General features: G+C 44.0%; 1 protein-coding gene and 1 long non-coding RNA gene across 2 annotated transcripts in view; both read right to left on the bottom strand.

Annotated features, from left to right (window-relative positions):
• Positions 1-9632, bottom strand: part of dapk1 (death-associated protein kinase 1) — an 80836-nt gene extending 71204 nt beyond the window's left edge. Inside the window, exons 1-2 of the mRNA XM_031756570.2 lie at positions 8491-9632; positions 7690-7874 (exon numbers count right to left, since the gene is read on the bottom strand). Of these exons, the coding sequence (XP_031612430.1) occupies positions 7690-7751 (62 nt within the window). The 5' untranslated portion in view covers positions 7752-7874; positions 8491-9632. The remainder of the gene's footprint in view (positions 1-7689; positions 7875-8490) is intronic.
• A 5871-nt stretch (positions 9633-15503) lies between these two features.
• On the bottom strand, positions 15504-17690 carry LOC120443005. Its single transcript, XR_005615056.1, has 2 exons — positions 17526-17690; positions 15504-16103 (listed from the first exon to the last, which is right to left on the bottom strand). It is a non-coding gene; the product is annotated as an uncharacterized LOC120443005 (long non-coding RNA).
• Positions 17691-20866: the final 3176 nt, after the last annotated feature.

Raw genomic sequence — 20866 nt, 5'->3', positions numbered from 1 at the left:
AGCAGGCGCACAGACTGGTTTTGTAGGTTGAGCAGAGACGCTCTGAGCTGATGTGACCTCGCCGTAATGAGACAATTTCAAAAATGACAAGTAGGCAGGAGACGACATTCAGACGCTAAACGATGACGTTACCGTTTGAATCTTTGAACACCTCCAGTCTGACTTTGTCAGCATTAATTAAAAGTTCATTTTGAAAGCTCCTGCTCGGTTTCCTCTTCTTATCTCACGAGTCCAACTAAAAACACACAGCTGGAAACGTCTGGCAGGAGAATCTGTGAAGGTCAACAGGATCAGAAGAATTCCTGTTAATGTGAGGCATAAGAATGCAACTCGGACCAAACAGCACCAAATAACTGTGGGCGTGACAGAGAGAGTGAGACTGTGTTCTCTGATCATGTAGTCATGTGACATCACATCAGCTCCGTATCTGCAGTGACCGCAGCCCAAACGAGGCTTTACCTAATATACTGTTTACAGTAGTTATACTTTAAGCCCTCAGAATATTTTTCCAACAGTGACACTTAATCCGCTCAAGGATTAATGATATTTTCCTCGTAGTGTTTCAAATGATCCTTTATGTAAGCCCACACAGGACGCAGAGACGAGTCAAGCTGCAGTAGCAGGTAACAGCACTGGACTGTAGTTGTGTCCAAAGGAGCATCTTTCTCGGCTCACAGGTTCGTGAATGTTTCTGTGTATCAACCCAACGTTGTTGTGATTGTTGGTCTTTAACGTACCCACTCGGGTTTGTCTGCTCTCTGCACACTGACCCAATACTGAAAGATGCATCTGCAGACCTCCGTGGTCTGGTGCTGCTTTCATCGTAGCCTTTGATTGGCCCTCACTGTCACGAGTGGGCGAGCATGTGTGAAAAGAAAACAGATATTCTAAGGAACGAGACGAGGAGTTACGCAGCGATATCAGTTCAAGTGAACGTGAAACAAAAGAGACGCAGCATCGCTTTCAAGTGCACGTTTTCATTAGAGTTTGGAGTCGTTCATGCGCCGAGAGAAGAAGGCCGCATGCAGTTTATCTAAGCGCAGTCATCAGAGTCGTTCCCGTTAACAGCAGGAGGAAAACCCTGCAGGAGAGTTTAAGTTTGGAAAGTTGCAGAAGATGAGAGACAGAAACGGGAGAAGTTGTCTTCCTCCACCGTTTACATCCCCTCGGTTTCCACGCTCCACCGCCTGCACGTCTCTCCTAATTGACCGCAAAGGGTTGTAGCTCGTCTCACGTGCGCTCCAACACACACTCAGCTTCACCCACAGCACCAATCCCTGCCATCCACCCGCTAACACAGCAGGCAGGAATCCAATTATCCCGCCCTGACTGCAGAGATTAATTGAAAATAACTCATTACGCTCGGCGAGGATTTTCCAAGTGAGTCTGAGTTCAATTCGACTCGTGAGCTGATTTCAATTTGAGTCTAAGTGCAGAATAACCAGACTGAAGTCAGCCTCAGAGCTCGGAGACACAAACTCTGCTCACGAGTCCTGATCAACTCCTCTCACAGCTGACTCGTCTTGTTTACGGTTTTTCCACCTCATCTGTCTTTAATGATAATCTCGAGGCCACAGGAACATTAGATGCTCCTCTGACTCACGTACTACTTATTACTCCTGCTAATGTTGGCAGGCTGAAGCTCAGGGTGTGCGTGCACTCAGTGCTGCACACAAGTGTGTTAATGACTGAATGTAAACACATACAGCAAAGCAGCAGATACACAAACAAGAGTCGGGATGTTTTACTCCAGAGGTTCCCAAAGTGTGGGGCCCGCCCCATAGGGGGGGCGCAGAGCCATTGCAGGGGGGGCGCGGTATGAAAAGGAAAAAAAAGAAAAAAAGAGCGCTTGGACACTGTGGACAGGTTTTTGACGGGGCTCCCACACAAACGCAAAGCAGGAGATGAAGCATCGCCAAATATGTTTCCAAACCAACTTCCTTCCAAGTTAGGTGGGGGGCGAACATTTTTCTTGTAAAAAAGGGGGGCCTGGCAAAAAAAGTTTGGGAACCACTGTTTTACTCTGATCAGGATTTATGACCAGCATCTATGTGACTCCCAGTTTGGCCCTTTGACCCGGTTATTGAGGCTTGGTTTCCAGTTATCACCAGTCTTCTGATAACCTGGAACATATGGACTGAAACATGCTCATTTTACCTCCTCACATTGCAGTGCAGGATCAGAGGGGGCTGATTGCTCGGCCGCTGCTGCAGCGTAAAGCTTTCTCAATAGATCGACTAACAGCTCGTCCAACCTGCCCGACACCGAGCACAGAGGACGGGGATGAAAGCACCGCACACGGTCCTGAAATGGTTTTAAAAGAGTCCTTTTAAATATCAGTTACTCTAAAGATTTGTTTTATTACACAATAAACTAATATAACGACAAATTTTAAAATTGCATTAATTCCATTAATATTTCTATATTTTATTTAATCATTTAATCATCCAGGGATACGTCAATAATAAAAGCAAAGACGCCCGATCAGAAAAAACCCTCAAATCTCGGAGGATTAATCGCTGTATCCCACAGCAGCCTCCCCTCACTACTCTGGCCTAAAACTTCCAAAACTTCCAAATACATGCGACACGTACTAATATGATGATCAGAGAAATGTGCAGTCGGAAAGATGATGCCAAGTGTGGGCAACGAAGAAACGCTGAAAGGATTTCTCACTCAGACTGAGGCTGAACTCTGTTAGTATGAGATCAGCTGTAAATCATTTCTTCCACAGAGACTCTGAATATTCAGCGAGTACTAAGAGAACACATTAGTCGGGTTGTTATCCTGATATCTCGTCTGTGGGTGTGGGCAGTTTGGACAAACTGCAAACAGAGCAGCTCAGTGTGGGTCGAAAAACTTGAGTTTTCTATCTGCCTTCACTGAGCGCGTGCATCTTTATGACGCCAGAATCAAAGACGTGGAGGACGCTGAGTCCTCTGGTTTGACTTTAGTGTGGCGGTCAGGTGAAAGGTCAACATACAGAGATTCCTTTATGTGACAGCGAGATGCATCCAGGCAGCGACCACAGTTCAGAGAGACGACAGACACGGAGCTTCCAAAATGCAAATGATGAGATCGCACAGCAATAAAAAAAACAAAGTGCAGACGTTACAACACCATCAGTGATCAGTGCTGCCTCTGCTCCGCCTTTATGCACCGGGCTGTCTGTGATGGAGCTTTGACAGGTGGTGCTCTCGTCTTTGTTCACACCGACAGTCACTGATGCATTTAATGCAGAGCAGGCGTCAGCAGACGAGCGGTCCTGTGCTCATTATCAAAAGTCCTCCACTTTAAGGTTTTTATAAACCTATTGTGTTGTACAGTCACACCAAAGTATGTAACGACCACACTGGAGCTAATGCACTGCTGCAGCACAGCGGCGCAGTCGTCCTGATATGACTGCACTGCCGCTCCCTGGGATCCAGGGGGAGGACGGGGGGAAGGGTGGGTGAGTGACAGGCTTCATCAAGGCCACTCCTGCTTCCCAGACTGCCCCTCCACCCAACAGAATAACCAAGGGTGGTGGTGGGGGGGGTAAATGTAGGTCAGTAGCTGGTTGGGGCAGCGTCTGCACCGAGTGCATGCTGATTCCTGCTGCTGACTGTGCTGGAGCAGATTTACTGTCAGTGTCCTCCACAAACAATAAATAAATCAATGAAGAAAAGATTTGTTCAGGGAAAATATTTTGAAATGATATCGCTTTGAATCCAGGACACAGGATCCTGGGTGGATTCTTCAAATAATCCTGTTTTGTATTCACAGCGATTCGTCTTCGGGGAGTTTTCCCGATGAAGCCCAAACGCAGCCTCAGCTTAATGCTTTTACCTTCATTTGCATTGCAGAATCTTTTTAGAGCTACAGCCTCCCCTCCTCCTCTACGAACACGCACACGCACACACACACACACACACACACACACACACACATACACACACACACTAGGAGGGCTAACTGGTAGAGAGCCACACAGCGGTCAGATGAATGCAGACTAACGATGGAGCCACAGCAGCCCTGCAAAAATATGCAAAGTGTAAAACTGCCACGTGGACCCGATGAAAAGCACACAGCAAATGGATTCCACAGTGGGAGTGGGCTCGTGTCATTTTTCTCTCTCAATCAGGAAAGAAAGGCTGAGTCAGCGTATCTCTAAACACGTGACAGCCCTGAATCTCCCGCCGCAAAAGAAATAAACGAATACAAAAAAAAAATAAGGAAAGCAGAACTCGACTCACATGACCGGAGTGCAAGCTGTGCCCGTTTCTTCATGCAGGCTTGCTGCATGCAGCATGACCGCATGCTCTGCTTAGACCTACACAGAGGTTTACTGTTATTCTAGAGCAGTACTGGCATCAACTCAGAGATCAGATATCAGCCGGCCAGCGTCGTCTGCCACTGACGGTGATTTCCCATCTGTCTTACGTCCCGTCTGGAGTCATGCATCATCTCCAGCTTTCTCCCTGCGTAGGTCAGAGCTGCATTTCATTCAGCTGCCTCTCCAGCGAGTGTCGCCCTGCAGTTGGAGCCTTCTAGTTTGGAGATTTCTAACCAGCACCTGCAGCAGGTGGATAACTGGTTAAAGTCCCGCTGCACTGGGGACCAGTCCAAGGAGGTGCAGCTGAAGTCCATGGACGAGGCGAGGAACTCACTGCCTGGACAGCTGATTGTATTATGTGTCATAAAGCACCTCTAACTGAGGCCTCTGCAGAGGAGCACCACATAAACACTGTTATTTAATCATTTAATTAAGAAAACACACGCGCTGGCTGTCACGCACAACCCATAATGCACTGCAGAGGCACTGATAATGGAAGCAATTACAGCTTTTTCTATTTCTGCTGATCTAACTGGACAAACTAAAAGGTTTGATGGGGTAAAAAAAGCCCTGCAGCGACAGAAGCTCTGAGCCTGAATGCTTGTGTCTCTGCAGTCTAACATCCCCACACATCACCATTAAAACACCGCAGCGGTGCTTCACCCGACACTTGAGCATCACACTGAGGAGGCGTCAAACAACAGACCCTTTGAGATGCTGCAAACTACGACGTCTTCAACAATCTTACTGATCTGAGGCGTGAAGTGAGAGTTTTCTGTGAAGCAGTTACAGAGATCAGCTGAGCACAGATGTGGTCGGTGCTTTATTTTGAAATGAAAGGCCAACATCTGTCAGGAGGCCTTTAAACTGAACCCAGCCGGGCTCCACGCTGCACTTTTGTTTTTGGGGAAAACTCAAAGGATGAATTTGATGCACATTGTGCAGACACATCACACTTTTTAAAGTGCGGCTCTGCAAGCAATGACTTGATGCTTTGCCCGGAGCTTCAACGGCTGACCTGCAGTTTCACAATCGTTTCTCTGACTGACACTTTATTAGGCACGTCTAACATTTCCAGTTTTCCAGGTTTTGTTCTGAAAGGCTGGAAAAACTGGGCGAGCAATGGCACACCGATCACAGAGGTGATAAAAATCAAGATGAGGCAGTGATTCTGAACAGACCTGAGAGCTTCAGCAATAATGCAACATTTATAGACAGCATTATATAAGATCGCACTGCTGACATGTATGCTTTGGGTTTGTTCCTGCGCGCTCACTGCGCATAGATGCTCATGCATGATGCTCGGCTTCACCGGGCATCAGGTCCTCCATGCATAAACTCTTAAGCAGCCAGTGTCGGTGTCAGTGACAGGATAGAATCACCGCTTGGGTGAATTCCCATTTTCCCATTTTGCCAAACAGAATGGGCCTTGATCCAAGTGCAGCCAGCGGCAGGCCTGGAGTACAGTCTGATCAAAAGCCCCTCAGTCTGCAGGCATGTTGGGCTTTACAGTGAAAGACTCACCAGCTTTCATCATTAACAGACTCTGGTTTATCCTAAAGTTCATCCAGTACCAACACAAATATATAACGACTGCACAGTCAGTGTGGTTTCTGCATTTTCATCCAAAACCTCTGATTTCTTCTTCCTGTGCAGCTCGTCTGTTTGTACAGTACAAGTGTTCCAATTCAGACACAGCGAGGACGCTTAACTGCACAAAAATGTCTCCTTTTGCCTCGTTTCAACACACGTGGGCTGCTAATGCAGAGGTGTCAGGCCCAGTTTGGGAGTGCTGCTGATCAGTGCGCCCGAGTGTTACATAAGACCACCTGTGTGCAGCATCTATGCGAAAGATCATTAAAACGTGACGCGGCAGCAAGGAGACGCCTGAGGACGCTGCAGGACGTCACCGGACTCAGATACATCGGATTCTGAGTGACTGATGAGAGGAGAAGTAACACTAACCTCACCCATAAAAGACGCAGCAGAAAGAAGAACAAGTCTAGTTCCAGCTGCACACATGGTGCATGTCTCTTTGTGCCCATGCAAAATAAGTTTCCCACAGACACACTCATTTCTGAGTCCTTGCTGCTGGAGCCCTCTCCAACAAACAGCATGCATAAATGACAGGACTGATTGAGCAAATATTTTCAATCCCAACACTCCAGATGTTGGAATATTTAGGATGATTCAATAATGATGGTGGATGACGTGCTCTCTATTCTCCCCATCCATCCTCAACAGAGAGCGGATCCCGGCGTTGGAGCAACAGCCAATCGAGACTATCACGCTCACGTAGCCGTCTACTTTACCTCAGGCCAGAAACTCAATCCCATTACACACAGCTCCCCCATCGTCTCTGTTACTACAGCAGCTGCAGCAGCGCAGGCTTTCCTCAGAGAGCAGGAAGGTGAACACGACACAGAATCAGCAACGTTACAAAGGCCGAGGAGCAGAAAACAGCTGGCTGATTATTAGCAACGTTTCATAACCACAAACTCAGAGATCCACTTCCACAGCTGTGACTCACATCTGGGAGCTGGAATGCATCTTGGCTGTATCATTTCTGCCTTTATTATTACGTAATGACATTTTTTTTTTTTTACCGAATCAGCAATAAAGTCACAGTGAAAACAGGACAGCTTTCATGTGACTAATCTGCTTTCACTTAAACTAACTTGTGCTTAAAAAACAACATTTGTGAAGCTGTTCCATCCATCCATCCTTCATTTGGTTACAATGAAGGCTTAAAAACATCATCCAGATAAACACTGTGCTGCTGCACGTCCTCGCTCTTCTCTAACCGCCCAAACAAACTCCCTCCCTGACTGGTTTTGTCAGCTCAGCTCGAGCAAAGATGACAGCACGAGAGATTTTCAATGAGGAAGGTAAAGCCAGGTCGGCCGTTTGCTCCAGTCAACAAACACGTTATGTTTGGAATCATCTGCCACATTCGAGCATCCCTGCAAACCAAACTCAGGTCCAGCTCTGTCACAGCGTTTCATACACAGTCAGCTTCTTCACCCTGATTATCAGCATCCACCTTTGACCAATCACACACGGAGTGACAACCAGGATGGACACCTTCTCCCTGTAAAGATCTACATCAGCCTCCTCCTGCAATAAAACCCAGGAAGACACAGCAACTCTTCATCACTGACGACAAAGCATTATGGACTGCATTAATCACAGCTTATCACACTCACAGTGGGGGGATTCAGACACGCGTGGACCACAGCTCTGCACAGATGGGCTAAATAACCTTTGAAACATTTATTATCTAAATAAAATAAGGTCTTTTCCCAGCATCCCCCCGCCCGGGCACAGAAAGGGGAAGTTGATGCGCATTAGAAAGAAGCTCGGTGTGGACTCACCTCCCCAGCTCGTCCCCGATGTCATAAAATTCCTCCACATTTTCCGGGTTGAAAACAGTCATGTTGTCCAGGCACTTCTTCCCCGACCACAGGCTCGTCACACCGGCTCTTCACAGCGACACCATCCCTACCAGCAGCCGCCGGTCTGGGCAGGGTAACGGCCACCGATCCTCCTCATGCTCGGGCTTCCACACGGAGAGGAGATCAACAGGAGGAGGGCAGAAGAAACGAGAGCATTAGATTAAGAAACCGTGCAGCTGCGGGAAAGGTGGGCGTGCAGTCAACAAAAGGAGCCCAAAGTGACGGAGCGGTGAACCTGCAGCTCCGGCGACGTCACGACTCCCGGAGCTGACCTGGCCGCTCTTCCCCCGGACTCCCGGCTCAATTATCAGGCTGCCAGTTTTAAAGATAATAATAACGCATGCGTGTGTGTGTCGCCACAGGCTGGAGAGGAATGCAAATAACCCCCGTGTGGACGCTTGGTGTAGCCATGGGAAACACGCTAACCTCCCGCTGCTGCTGCTTTCAGCCCGGTGAGGAAAATGACCGCTGAGGAAAGTCAGAATAACGAGCCGTCAGGACCCGCACAGGTGTCTGACCCGGTTTAACCGTGCGTGACAAAGTGCCCCCCCCCCAAAAAACAACTACTTTAACCACCAGACCCCTCAGCTCCCCCCGCAGTAACAGCACGGCTCGCCCCGGTAACGTTTTATTCCTCCGGAGTCTGAGATATGAACCTTAGCTGGAATGATTTCTCACCGGGAAACGGAGGGTTTACAGATTACTCCGTGGGGGTCTTACCGTGTGCCGGTGGGGGTCCCGCTGCCTGACGAAGCCGAGATTTCATGCGGTTAGTGGGAGGCTGTGATCCAGGTTCGGCTCACGGAAGACAAAATGCTGCTTTGAACGGGAGAAATCAACGTTAACAATGTGAGGCAGGCTGGTCCTGGTGCTGCGTTCACGGGCTGGGGTTGAAATGGAGATCGGAGACTTGGAGCGACCGGAGGACACTCTGTGTGTATTTCACGTTTTACCGTTAAAAGAACAACGATGAGGTCAAGAGATCAAAGGAAAAATATAAATAGTGATTTTACTAAACGTCACTATAATCGGCGGGTGTTTGTCAGCCGAATTGCTAGGAAAACGTAGCTGAGATGTCCGAGTTTCTACGTGTCTTGAAGGCAGCGCAGGTGTGTGAGCTCCTTCAGTCGCAGGAGGGCAGCAAACCTTCACTTTGAATCACAGAAGCTGAGAATTTGTGCAAAAAACACGTTTTTATGTAATTCAAACGTTTTATGTTAATCTGTTTATTTTACTCCCTTTAATGTTTTAATAATTGTTTAGAGTAAAAGTAGCAAAATCCAGACTTTTTGTCAGTATTGCAACAAATTTACATCTGTCAGCTGTTATGTATGTATCACATTTTAGGGCCAAAGCTGTTATTTATTGTTTTTCCTCACCTTAAGTCTTTTTACAATTAAAGAGCGAATAGTTATGCTTACATGTCTCTGTAATACAGTAATAAAAAGGAATCTAGTTAAAGCATGCTAACTGTATGAGGCAGAACTACATTTCTCTAAAAAGCACATGATACATTTGTCAGCTGGTTCAACATCATGATATTTGTTGTTATTATGGTAAATAAGAATATTTTTATAGAGTGGAAACCAAAACATCAGCACTCAGGGAGCATGGACGGCACAAGTTTGTTTCCAGCCCCATCGAAAGATTTTAAAAGAGCCTCGTACCTCAAGCCGCGACCTGATGCTGAGCTCCTGTTCAATGCTTTCTGATGAATCAATTTTCTGCTGGGAGAATAAAGACTGAGGATTGATAAAGTCTCTGGTGAGTGGATCAAAGTGTTCTCTGGGTGCAGCTGAGGCAGAGACGTGACTGCTGAGATTCTCAGAATCAGAAGAACTTCATGTCCATCTTACAAGGTTTGAATGTTTCTAACACTGTCTGATGACTTTAATGTTTTATTAAATTTGAATGATTTTCTATGTGGTCTCAGATGTCTGGACAGACAATACACTGCATATTCAAATATAAATACTGCTCCTTGTGCTTTTTAAATACCTTCTGGGGTTTGTGAATGCAGACTGAAGAAAGAACTGTTGGTTTAACTGCAGCTCCACTTGAAACCAACAAGCTGGTTTTTGTGTTTTGGAACTAAAACATGTAAAACTGTAGCTTTTGCATGTATTTATATTTATTTAAGAGAGAGAAGAAGAAACTTATGACCAGTATCTAAAGTAAAATGCAATATGAGATTAAAAAGATGATATTTAACTGTCAGTCTGTGAAGAAAGTTCTAAACACTGTAGCATGAACCTGATTTTGGTGTTTTTCAGTAAAAAACTTCTCTTAAAGACGTGATGTATAAGAATAAATGAATAACTCACTAATCCCTTATGCCCAGATGGTAAAAAGGCAGTTTACACTCTGGATGATTAACAAGGAAACAAACTTTATAGATTAAAGCAGAAAGTCTCTGTTGACCTTTCACTCTCTGGGCGTCTTCATGCCTGATTCATATTTTGCATTTTCAACCAAAGCCAATGTTTACAGCTGATCACAGCTGCAGGTCTTTTCTCAGCAGCTGATCTTCGAATATATAGATTTAAAAAGCTAATATTTAAAAATATTACTTATTTATTTTTAGTCAAGCATCTCAACCAAATAAACTGTGAGATGATTAAAGCAGCAGAGGAACGTTTGGGCGGAAAAGAGGAAAATTAAACGACTGTTGTCAGAGTTTGCAGCCAGAGGGACAGATGAAGAGTTTTGAAGAAGATGATGTCGTTGGTGCACCAAATGGTTGGATTGGATTATCAGCCAGTATTAAACAGATTACCACCCTGAGAGGAAACACAAAGTCTGCTAACTTTGTTTATCTTTTGGCTTTTCCACCTCTGACATTTCCATCAGCCCCTATTAACACCAGAATAACAGTGATGTGACAGCTTAATAGTAATATTATGCTCTTAACCCAAAGCAGGTTTTAGTGCTTTGTCAGAGATTTCATACAAGTTAGGACACAAGCGTAAAAAAAAAAAAAATTCAATGATTTGCGAAACTCAGATTTAACTGATAACAGAAGATAGAAAATACACCAAGTGTTTAAACTGAGTGTTTGTACACTGGAATAAGTCTCTCTGTCCAAAGTATTTAAGTGAGGAGCAAAAACTGCTTTATTTTCACTCACTTTAAACAAGCAGTGTGCGCCATCTGGTGGCCACAATGGCAAACTACACCCAATAAGAAATAAAACCAAGTACAGAGATTACACTTCAATGTTAGCAATAAAAACTGAAAAAAATATCTGAAAATTGTTGTTTAAAATCAAGACAAAACTATGACTGCAGTTTATCATCACATTACTGTACGTGAATGAGTTTGTTATCTTCAGTGTAAGAGCATCAGACCAACAACATAAGGACTGGCACAGGCAGACCTGGCAAACTGCACATAGAAACACCTCAGCCAATCCGGAGGTTTGTATCCAGGACCACAGCACCAACAGGAACCTCCAAGGACATGAAGACACTGCTGTGGGACAGGAAGCACTCAGAGGGTGTTGTGGTGTTTTTCCAGGGAGCTGAGCGCCACATGGACGCGCATGTCTGAGTTATAATTTGTTTCCGAGGTTGTTTCACCACAGTGGCAAGTAAACATCATTCAATGATAACTGAGCAAAGTGATCAAATACACTGAATTAATACCAAAGTCATCTGTCTGACGATCTTCTTTTTCATTCTTTCCTTTGGGATAGTTGCTGCTCTTTCACTTTCAATTTAGTTTTATTTATACAGCACCAAATCACAACAACAGTTGCTTACGGTGCTTTATATTGTAAGGTAGACCCTACAATAATATATACAGAGAAATGGCCCCCTATGAGCAAGCACTTTGGTGACAGTGGGAAGGAAAAACTCCCTTTTAACAGGAAGAAACCTCCGGCAGAACCAGGCTCAGGGAGGGGCGGGGCCATCTGCTGTGATTGGCTGGGGTGAGAGAAGGAAGACAGGATAAAGACATGCTGTGGAAGAGAGACAGAGATTAATAACAGATATGATTCGATGCAGAGAGGTCTATTAACACATAGTGAGTGAGAAAGGTGACTGGAAAGGAAAAACTCAATGCATCATGGGAATCCCCGGCAGCCTACGTCTATTGCAGCATAACTAAGGGAGGATTCAGGGTCACCTGGTCCAGCCCTAACTATATGCTTTAGCAAAAAGGAAAGTTTGAAGCCTAATCTTGAAAGTAGAGATAGTGTCTGTCTCCCGAATCCAAACTGGAAGCTGGTTCCACAGAAGAGGGGCCTGAAAACTGAAGGCTCTGCCTCCCATTCTACTTTTAAATACTCTAGGGCAGGCGTAGGCAACCTTTCTGATGGTGAGTGCCATCTAAAATTTCCTCAGAAGTCAGTGTGCCATATGATTGCATTAGCAATAAATTTATTAACGCTCTATATTAATAGTTACACACTATATAGAACAACTTTATACAATTATATTTGTTCGCAGATGTTGGCAGCTATTATCAGCTATTTTGAAACAAAAAAAGACACCTTTTATCCATAACAGCAAATGAACTGTACAACAGAAAATACAAATGCTATTTATGGTCTCCTCACAACAATGATAAGAAAAATAAACTGGGCCAATATGGCATGTTTGTTAATACAGGGATACACATGTTAATGTGATCACTGGTCTCCCACTCAGAGACACAGGTCTCCGAGTGTCCAGCATTCAGACGGCTACCTGAGGACACTCATGTGAGAGAAAATCTGCTCACACAGATATTAGAGCCAAATACTGTCAATAAGGCCTCTGCAATGTTCTCAAGACAGTTAAACTTGTCAGGCAGTGATGTCCAGCAGGTGAAAATGCAAGCTCCATGAACATGCACAGCTGTGGATTCCAGCTGCTTCGATGTAGCATTAACTGGCATTAACTCAGCCAGTTAATGTGAGACAAATCCAGCTGCTCATTAAAGATTTCTGGTTTGATCAGAAAAGAAAACATTGGTTCAAACACCTGAAAGTCCCAAAAATGCATTGTGAATTCCAGTGTTGGGACTAACGCGTTATTAAGTAACACGTTACAGTAACTACGTTATTATTGTGGTAACGAGCACGGTAACTAGTTATTATGCTAAAATCCGGAACGCGTTACTCGTTACTGGGATTTAGATAGGCTCGTTACTCGTTACTTCGTGTGGTGGATATCGCGGCGCTTCCACAGATTCAATAACATTAGCAAGTGGTGGAGGCCAGCAGGTGATGAAGGAAAAGGGAGGCAAGAGGAGAGACCCGAAGCGGCCGCCGGTCCGAGTGTCAGGTGAACTGAACTTCAGGTAAGAAGTTATGACCTGCGGCCTATCTGGGTCAGATATAAACCAAGTTTAGGTGGAGTTTATTTTCATTATGCTGACTTTTTCGTGCTGGGTACTTCCTAGCATTACAGAGTTTTTATACAGCTGTGTGGGTGCCTCTTCTGGGGTGCTACCTTTTAGGTGACATGAATGAGTTGAAGGGAAGTTATGAACTGTTTCTGAGAGACAAATAACACCAGGATCCTTTTCTACGTAGCAGACAGCTGGTAACTGTGCAGGGGCGGGTCTAGCAAAGTGTTGCCAGGGGGGCAGGTAGGGCATTAACAGGGAAAGGGGGGCACAAAGATATACTTTTCTTTCTTATTCTCATTTAAAATGTCTAGCATTTAATAAATAATTATCTGAGTCTTACAACAAACAATTGATAGATTGATACATATATACCATCAGAACAGTGTACATCACTGTCACAACAGTGTTTGTTTTCATTCAAAGGCTTTATGATTTTTCCTATAATGGTGGGCCGGTCTCTAGTCAAATTCCCTGGGACGATTTTTTTGTCCCAGTCCAGCTCTGTATGCAGCTCATCTGCAGTCTGGTGTTACCTACATCTTCCTATTCAGAAGGCAGAATTTCCAAGTTCTGAGTACAATCAAAAGCACCACGACTGCAGTTTTTGTGTTGGATGTAAAAAGCAGGCTAGAATCATGCGGCGGTCAGTGACGGTCCAGGCGTGGGATTTCTCTCGTGTGTTATGATTTAATGTTGTCAGTGTTTTGTTTTATGTTATGTTTAAGGATTTGTTCTCGTTTCCTGTTTTATTGTGAAGGTCTGCGTCTCATGTGAGTGTGTTCAGTTTTACCTCTGTCTCGTCTTGTTGATTGTTCCCAGCTGTGTTCCCCACCTGTGTGTATTTAAGTCGCGTCCTCTGTCTTTGTATTTTGGCTGGTCCGTCTGTGTATCCACCGTGTCTCATCCGTGTGTTTCCCTGCTGCCCAACCGTCATCTGTTTTCTGCTCGCTGTTATTCGTGTTCAGGTTTGTGTCTCTGTTCAGGGTCAGTAGTTTAGTCTTCCCAGTATAGTTTAGTTCTCAGTTCACCATTTTGTCCATCTCTTTTGTTGTGTTTGCCTTAGTGGCACCAGTCATTTTTAGCCGACCTGGTTGTCCATTTTAAGATAAAGCCTCTTCTCATCCCACAATCTGGTATTCATCTTTTTTTATGTTGCGGCTATGAGCCGGGTCGTAACACGTGGAAATGTGCACATTATTTTTTCCTTTCTATTGGTAGGTGGCACAGTGCACTTGTGGCAAGTAAGCAAGATAGAAGACTGACAATCTTGCTGGGTATCCAGTTACGGAAGCAACACATTAACAAGAGAATTCTGAGTAAAACTAAAGTTTCTTTCCCTAATAACTAGTTACTCTGAAAGTAACGAGTAACTTGAAGTAACTGAGTTACTTTTGATAGAAGTAATTAGTAATGTAAGTAAGTTACTAATTTAAAGTAACTTACCCAACACTGGAAATGACAGACTATTATTTTAAACTTTTTTTTGGGACAGACTGCATTGGGTTCATCAAAGTGTTTTGTTTTTGCCAAAGGAAGAAGGGGGGCGGGGTTTGATTCATTTAGAAAGTAGGAAAGCAGCTTTCAGATTACAGTTTTTAGTTTTTTTTGTATGGGGATCAAAATGTTTTGTGGAGGCAAGTTACAGACTGTTTATTTTCTAAAGTTGGTAATTTGGGGTTTGGTAAAACTTTGTTTTTGATCACTCAAGGTATGGTGTGAACTGTTTGTCACCTTTCTATGTTAGTGTGTTAAAAACCTGGAGGCTGCTGGAAACAGAAAGACGTGGAACATCTGCATCCCTGCATTGGCTATTAATGGAACTTATTCTCAAGGGGTCTCATTTAGGTTCATCCTGGGATCAGAGGTGGGTCGAGTATCCAAAAAATGTACTCAAGTAAGAGTATCATTACTTTAAAATATTATTACTCAAGTAAAAGTAAAAAGTAGTCGTCAAAGTTAATCGAGTAAGAGTAAAAAAGTACTTGGTGAAAAGGCTACTCAAGTACTGAGTAAGTAGCGAGTAACTGTTTGAAATGTCTGATTTATTTTATAAATAAATGCTATCAGACAATCAAAAATAAATAAATATACAAATTTTAGTATTTTCAAAAGGAATATATGTAAAAAGATCCACAAAATAAGGCACAACAATTCTAATTTCAAGATTTCAGTTTTTCACAACGTAAAGCTTTTTCAAGCAAAACCCACAGTAAATATATTCGCATTTACAGCAGCCTCAGAGAAAACATTAGAACGAGGCAGCTTCAACATAACAGACTGCAGCTGATGCGCCAGAATGTCATACTGGGGGTGTTGGGGTGTTTTTTTTTTTTTTTTTTTTAAATAGAAGGAGGGATTAAGTAAATCAGAAACAAATGACACAGAGATGCAACAGGTATAATCAGGAAAAGTTTATTCCCAAGGCGGACAGCAGGAATTAAAAAAACAAAAAAAAAACATTGTGCTAAAATTCCACAAGAATAGACATTCTAACAAAACTTATTTTGTATACTAAAAAACCCTGAAGTATAGACAGTGGATTAGCACAATGTAATATGTAAAAATGTAAAAACTACACTCACAAATAAACACTGAAATCAGAGTAAAACTAATTATAAAAGACAAATACAAATTCCCACTATGTGGATGTACATATGTGTATGGCTCACTTTACCATAAATTGTTTCTTCAGTCAGTGAAATGGTGCTTCAGCTTGAGATGGAGGCTCTCAAGGTTCTTGCTGTGAAGCTGCGACCGTTTAGCAGTGAACAGGAGTCCTGCGTGACTAAAAAGTCTTTGATCCACAGCTTCTTGATCTGAGGAAAGCCATGCAATACATCCACACCTCCAGTGATTGGACAGTGAAAGGTACCTCTCCAGTTCCTCTGCTTCTGGCTTTCCTCACCCCATGGATCCATCATCTTCGTCGGTTAGGCTGCTGTTTGTGCTGGTCTCATCCAGCTCTGTGTCTAGGTGATGTCTGATGAAGTGGAGACCTGTGGAAAGATGTAAGGTTTTCAAAAGAATTAGGTCTGGTCATTATAGTGCTGTATACACTGCCAAGCTGCAGATGTTTGTTTGGAGCTAGCCTCCAAAAGCTGCCCATACACAGTGCGATTTGGCCCATTTTGAGCAGATTTTTCAGTCGCGCAACCGTTTTGGGGATCGGCCGTGTTTTGCCTTAATCGTGTGTGCATCGTGTAGTATACATGGGGTAACGATAAGCAGTTAACACCTCACGACCAGCTCCCAATCATCAATTGTATGGTCGCATCATAATCAAACCAGTTTGAAATCCTGTCGCCTCTCACACTGCGCAGCACAAACACAGAAATGAAAGAAAAGGTGGAGCGGCAGGCAGCGCAGCGTGTGATCTGGACACAAGAGATGGAGGCACAACTTGTAGGATGAGGCTACAGACGCAAGCGTAGAGCCGCCACCGGGGCAAAAGAAAAATAGAGCTATATCACGTTATAACGTAAACAGTTTATTGTTCTAACAACATACCTTTCACGTTTAAACAATATAATATTTATATTGTACGAATGTGATAATTATGTATATTGCAATAACGTGATATTATATTGTTCAAACATGAAAGGTATATTGTTAGAACAATAAACCTTTCATGTTATAACGTGACATAGCTCTATTTTTTTTTCTTTTTTTTTTTTTTTTCTTTTGCCCCGGTGGCAGCTCTACGCTTCCGTATCTGAGGCTTTTCGATGTGGCCTCACAAAATTATCACGACTACAACAACCATGAAGAGTTGGATGGACATTGCTGCTCAATCACAGCTGCCTGGTCAATGTTTTTCATTAGTAATTTAGCAGTTGATGGTGTGTGTGTGTCTGTGTGAGTGAAAGACAGAGAGGGAGAGCGAGGGACAGATTTTGTATAAGCTTCATGTTATGGACGCACAGTTTGAGCACTCAGGTCGCATCAGAGCATCAGGCCGGCTAGTGTGAAACCTGCATCGTGACCGACGAACTTCTAACCTCTGCGATTTAATTGTACAGTTTAAGCAGGAGCTGAATAACGTGACTGAAAAAACTCGCACAGTGTTTGCCCAGCTTAATGCAGACTGTTTAAACTAAACAAGCTGCTGTTTCACATAATAAACCCTGTCAGCCGCAGTATTGCCTTCTGTTTAACAGTTAAAGCAGTAGAGACGAGCTGTTTGCATGTTCGTGGAAATCTAGCGTCATTAACCAGGCTAGCTGTTAGCTTATAGCTCACGCTAGCTAACCAGCGAGCAGTTAAAAGGACAGCTGAAGCTGCACAAAACACCCACAAACTTATCTCACTACAACGTAGCACCGAAAATATGACTCGCAGCTCGAGCTCGACACAGCTGCTGTAACATAAGCCTGACATCCAGCTAACCACAGCTAAAAAGATATTTAGAGAAAACTTACCGTTTCATCAGGTTACGAGCTGATTTGTTTCACGCTGAAAAGTTGGTTTGTTTTGGCTCTCACTGAAGACACCGACACTGCAGACATAGCTTCTTCTTCTTCTTCAGTCAAGTTTAACGGCAGCTTGCATCCAAAACTGTTGCATTACTGCCATCTCCTGGCTGTTAATCGTCCGTCACTCCTGAATCCTTAGATTCTCTTGATGAGACCAGTATTTCTCAAAAAACGAAAAACCACCACTTTCCCTTCACCATGACTTAACTCATTAACCACTTGTTCAAACGTAAGTTCCCTTCCACCACTCATTTCACCCCACATCACCCTCCTGTGCCTTGCATACTTCCTACAACTAAGGAGTACATGCTCAACCGTCTCCATATCAGTGCACCCATCACACAACCCAGTCGGATGTTTACCTATCCTAAAAAGAGTACCATTTAAAAAGCAGTGGCCCGTTCGTATTCTACTAATAACAACCTCCTCTTGTCTCTTTAATCCGCTACTCCTCTTTGCTTCTATTGTGTGTTGTACCCTATACAAATGTCTCCCTTTTGTGTCAGTATCCCATGCCATTTGCCAGAAGTTCTTACTTTCTGTCCAAACTATACTTTTCCCTTCAGATTTTGACAATGGTATCTGTACATCTATGTCGACTCTTTTAACAGCTGTTTTGGCCAACCTATCTGCGCTTTCATTACCCAAAATACCCACATGAGCCGGAGTCCACATTATTACCACATGTTTATTTTGGTCAGACAGTCTATGATGAGCAAAAAGAATGTCATACAGAATTTGCTGCAGACATAGCTGTTCTTTTGTGCTGCTTTTAAGCGAAACATTCTTTGTATGTGAGGCCAAAGGTGTTCATCCTCTTCAGCTCTAGCGTAGACTCTGCCATCATATTTCTTCTTTCCGTGTGTCCGCTACTTTGAAACGCTTGGGCCGCTCTGCCCGCCACGGTTTCAAACTGGTCATGTGACTGTATGGCCACGTCTCATTGGTAAAAAAGTTACCGGAAACTCCACTAGCGGCATGTTATCTAATGTGTTAAACTATTTTTTTTTTTTTTTTTAAGTAACGAGTTGAATTTTGCAAATGTAGCGGAGTAAAAGTACCGTTTCTTCTTCATAAATTAGTGGTGTGCGATACTGCATATTTTGGTATCGATCCGATACCAAGTAAATACGGGCCAGTATCGCCGATACCAATACCGATACTTTTCAATAAATCAGGTGGATGCCTCATTGAATTGCTAAATCGCAATTAATTTTCATGACCTTAAGTGTTTTTTGTGATTTTTCCTTTTGTATTATTAATTACTTAAAACCCAGGACATAAGTAGGAGAAATAATTTATTTATAATTAAATAAAAAATGCTTTATTATTGTGGCAGCCGTGGTCTGCGATGCTGCTGCAGATGAGGTGGACTCATCTTCACTGCATCTACAGTCATGCCTCACCAGCTTAAAACCAGTGCCCTGCTTGTGCTGTTGTTGTTTTTGGTGTTGATGTGTACAGCTGGCAGCAGGAGGGCTGCAGCCATTGAATATAGGCTACTGTTACAGCAACCGGGTGATCACTGTAAGGGTGGACAGCGCGGCTCGGGTGAGCCGGAGGCTGGCGCCGCCAGCGGACCTGCCAAGCTGGAGATGGAGGTCGAGGTGCGCGGGGGTCCTGCCTGAGGGCGGCATGCTGTCCGCTTCGGCATGCAGGCTGCATGGTCCTGCGTGCCGGCCGTCTGCCCAGCTGCCTCTGAGACCCGGCTCACTTCCACTCCTGCTCCGCCGCCTCTGCTTGCCATATGGGTGGCCATCAGGCCTCCGCTGGAGGCACGGGCGACCGCCAGAGTGGACACTTCCCCGTCGCTGGGCCAGGGCATGGGGCGCCAATGGTCCGGGCCGATTCCCTCGCCTGCTCGCGGGGTGGGGTGAAGTGGGCGATGGGGGTATGTGGCAGGGCGTGTTCTGCGATGCCGCTGCAGGTTTGGCGGTGGTGATGTGTACGGCTGCAGTGGGAGAGCTGCAGCCGTTGAATGTACTGTTACAGCAACTGTGTGATTATTGTAAGAATAAATGATGCGGCGAAGCATTAAAATGCCATCGGGTCTGCCGTGGTGGCGATCTTTTTTTTTTTCTTTTTTTTTTTTTTATCTTAAGTGCACGCAAACCAGTAAACAAATTAAAACAGATAGTGTTGATAAACTATAATACGAAAATTACAATTAAAATTCTCAACAACAAAAACAGTTGGTAAAAATATAATTAATATGTAAACAACTTAATAACCCCCAAAGTGTCTAAGTCACGTGACGTGTCAGCGCAACACCGAAACATAAGAGAGGGGGGGCGGGGGGAGCAAAGTGTGCCTGCTCTCTGCTGACACAGGAGCGGCGAGTCCAGCGACCTGGCTGTTTCGTTTTTGCCGAAAGCACAGCATAGCAAACAAGCAGAACTCAAAGTAAAGAATCGATCTAACCAGGCTAGTATCGATCCGATACCGATCCCGACTTGAGATCGATACTATCGATATTTGGATCGATCCGCCCACCACTATCATAAATGTACTCAAGTAAAAGTAAAAAATATCGTGCAAAAAAGGTACTTAAAAAGTACATTTTTTTTCAAAAACTTACTCAAGTAAATGTAACGGAGTAAATGTAGCTCGTTACTACCCACCTCTGCCTGGGATGATATGGCAATGATGTCGGAGCTTCTGATGAAAAGGGGGGTTACCATTGTAAGGCATTTGCTTGGACTTGCTGGTGCCAAAATGGACGATGCTGTCTCCTTGACAAGAAGACTGGAGGTTCGCTCTCTCCGGATGGTAGGCTTAATGTTGACAAAATTCAAGCAAGTGCTATGAGAAGATGATAAAAGACTTTTGAATGGATGGGCCAATGGACTTTTAATACCTGATAAAACGGACCGTTTCTTTAGACTGTGCATTAGGCTGCAGCTTAAGCACTTTGAAAGCCCGGGTCCTTTTTTGGAGAAGGAGAAATATCAATGGACACCACTGGATTCGGTGAATGGGAAGGTGTTGTACAAAAGATGCGTTAAGGCTGTGAACAAAGCAAAGCTGAAAGGTAAAAATGATACGCCTTGGAGAGGTCATTTTAAAGTTGGTTTTGATGTGACACCTGTATGGGGGTCGCTGTACAAGCCACCATTGACGAAGAACACTGGTGATTTACAGTGGCGGATTTTACATGGTATCATTGCGGTTAATGCTTTTGTGTCCATCATTAAGGTTTCAGATAAATGTCCTTTTTGTGGACATTTTGTGTCCTTTTAATGGAATTATTTTCAGTATTTGGGATTCATTTGGAGAATGCTTTACAA

Source organism: Oreochromis aureus, linkage group 12 (assembly GCF_013358895.1).
Source record: "Oreochromis aureus strain Israel breed Guangdong linkage group 12, ZZ_aureus, whole genome shotgun sequence".
In the NCBI taxonomy this organism is placed as follows: Eukaryota; Metazoa; Chordata; class Actinopteri; order Cichliformes; family Cichlidae; genus Oreochromis; species Oreochromis aureus.
The sequence above is the reverse complement of the archived record's forward strand: the minus strand, read 5'-3'. Positions and strand labels throughout refer to the sequence as shown.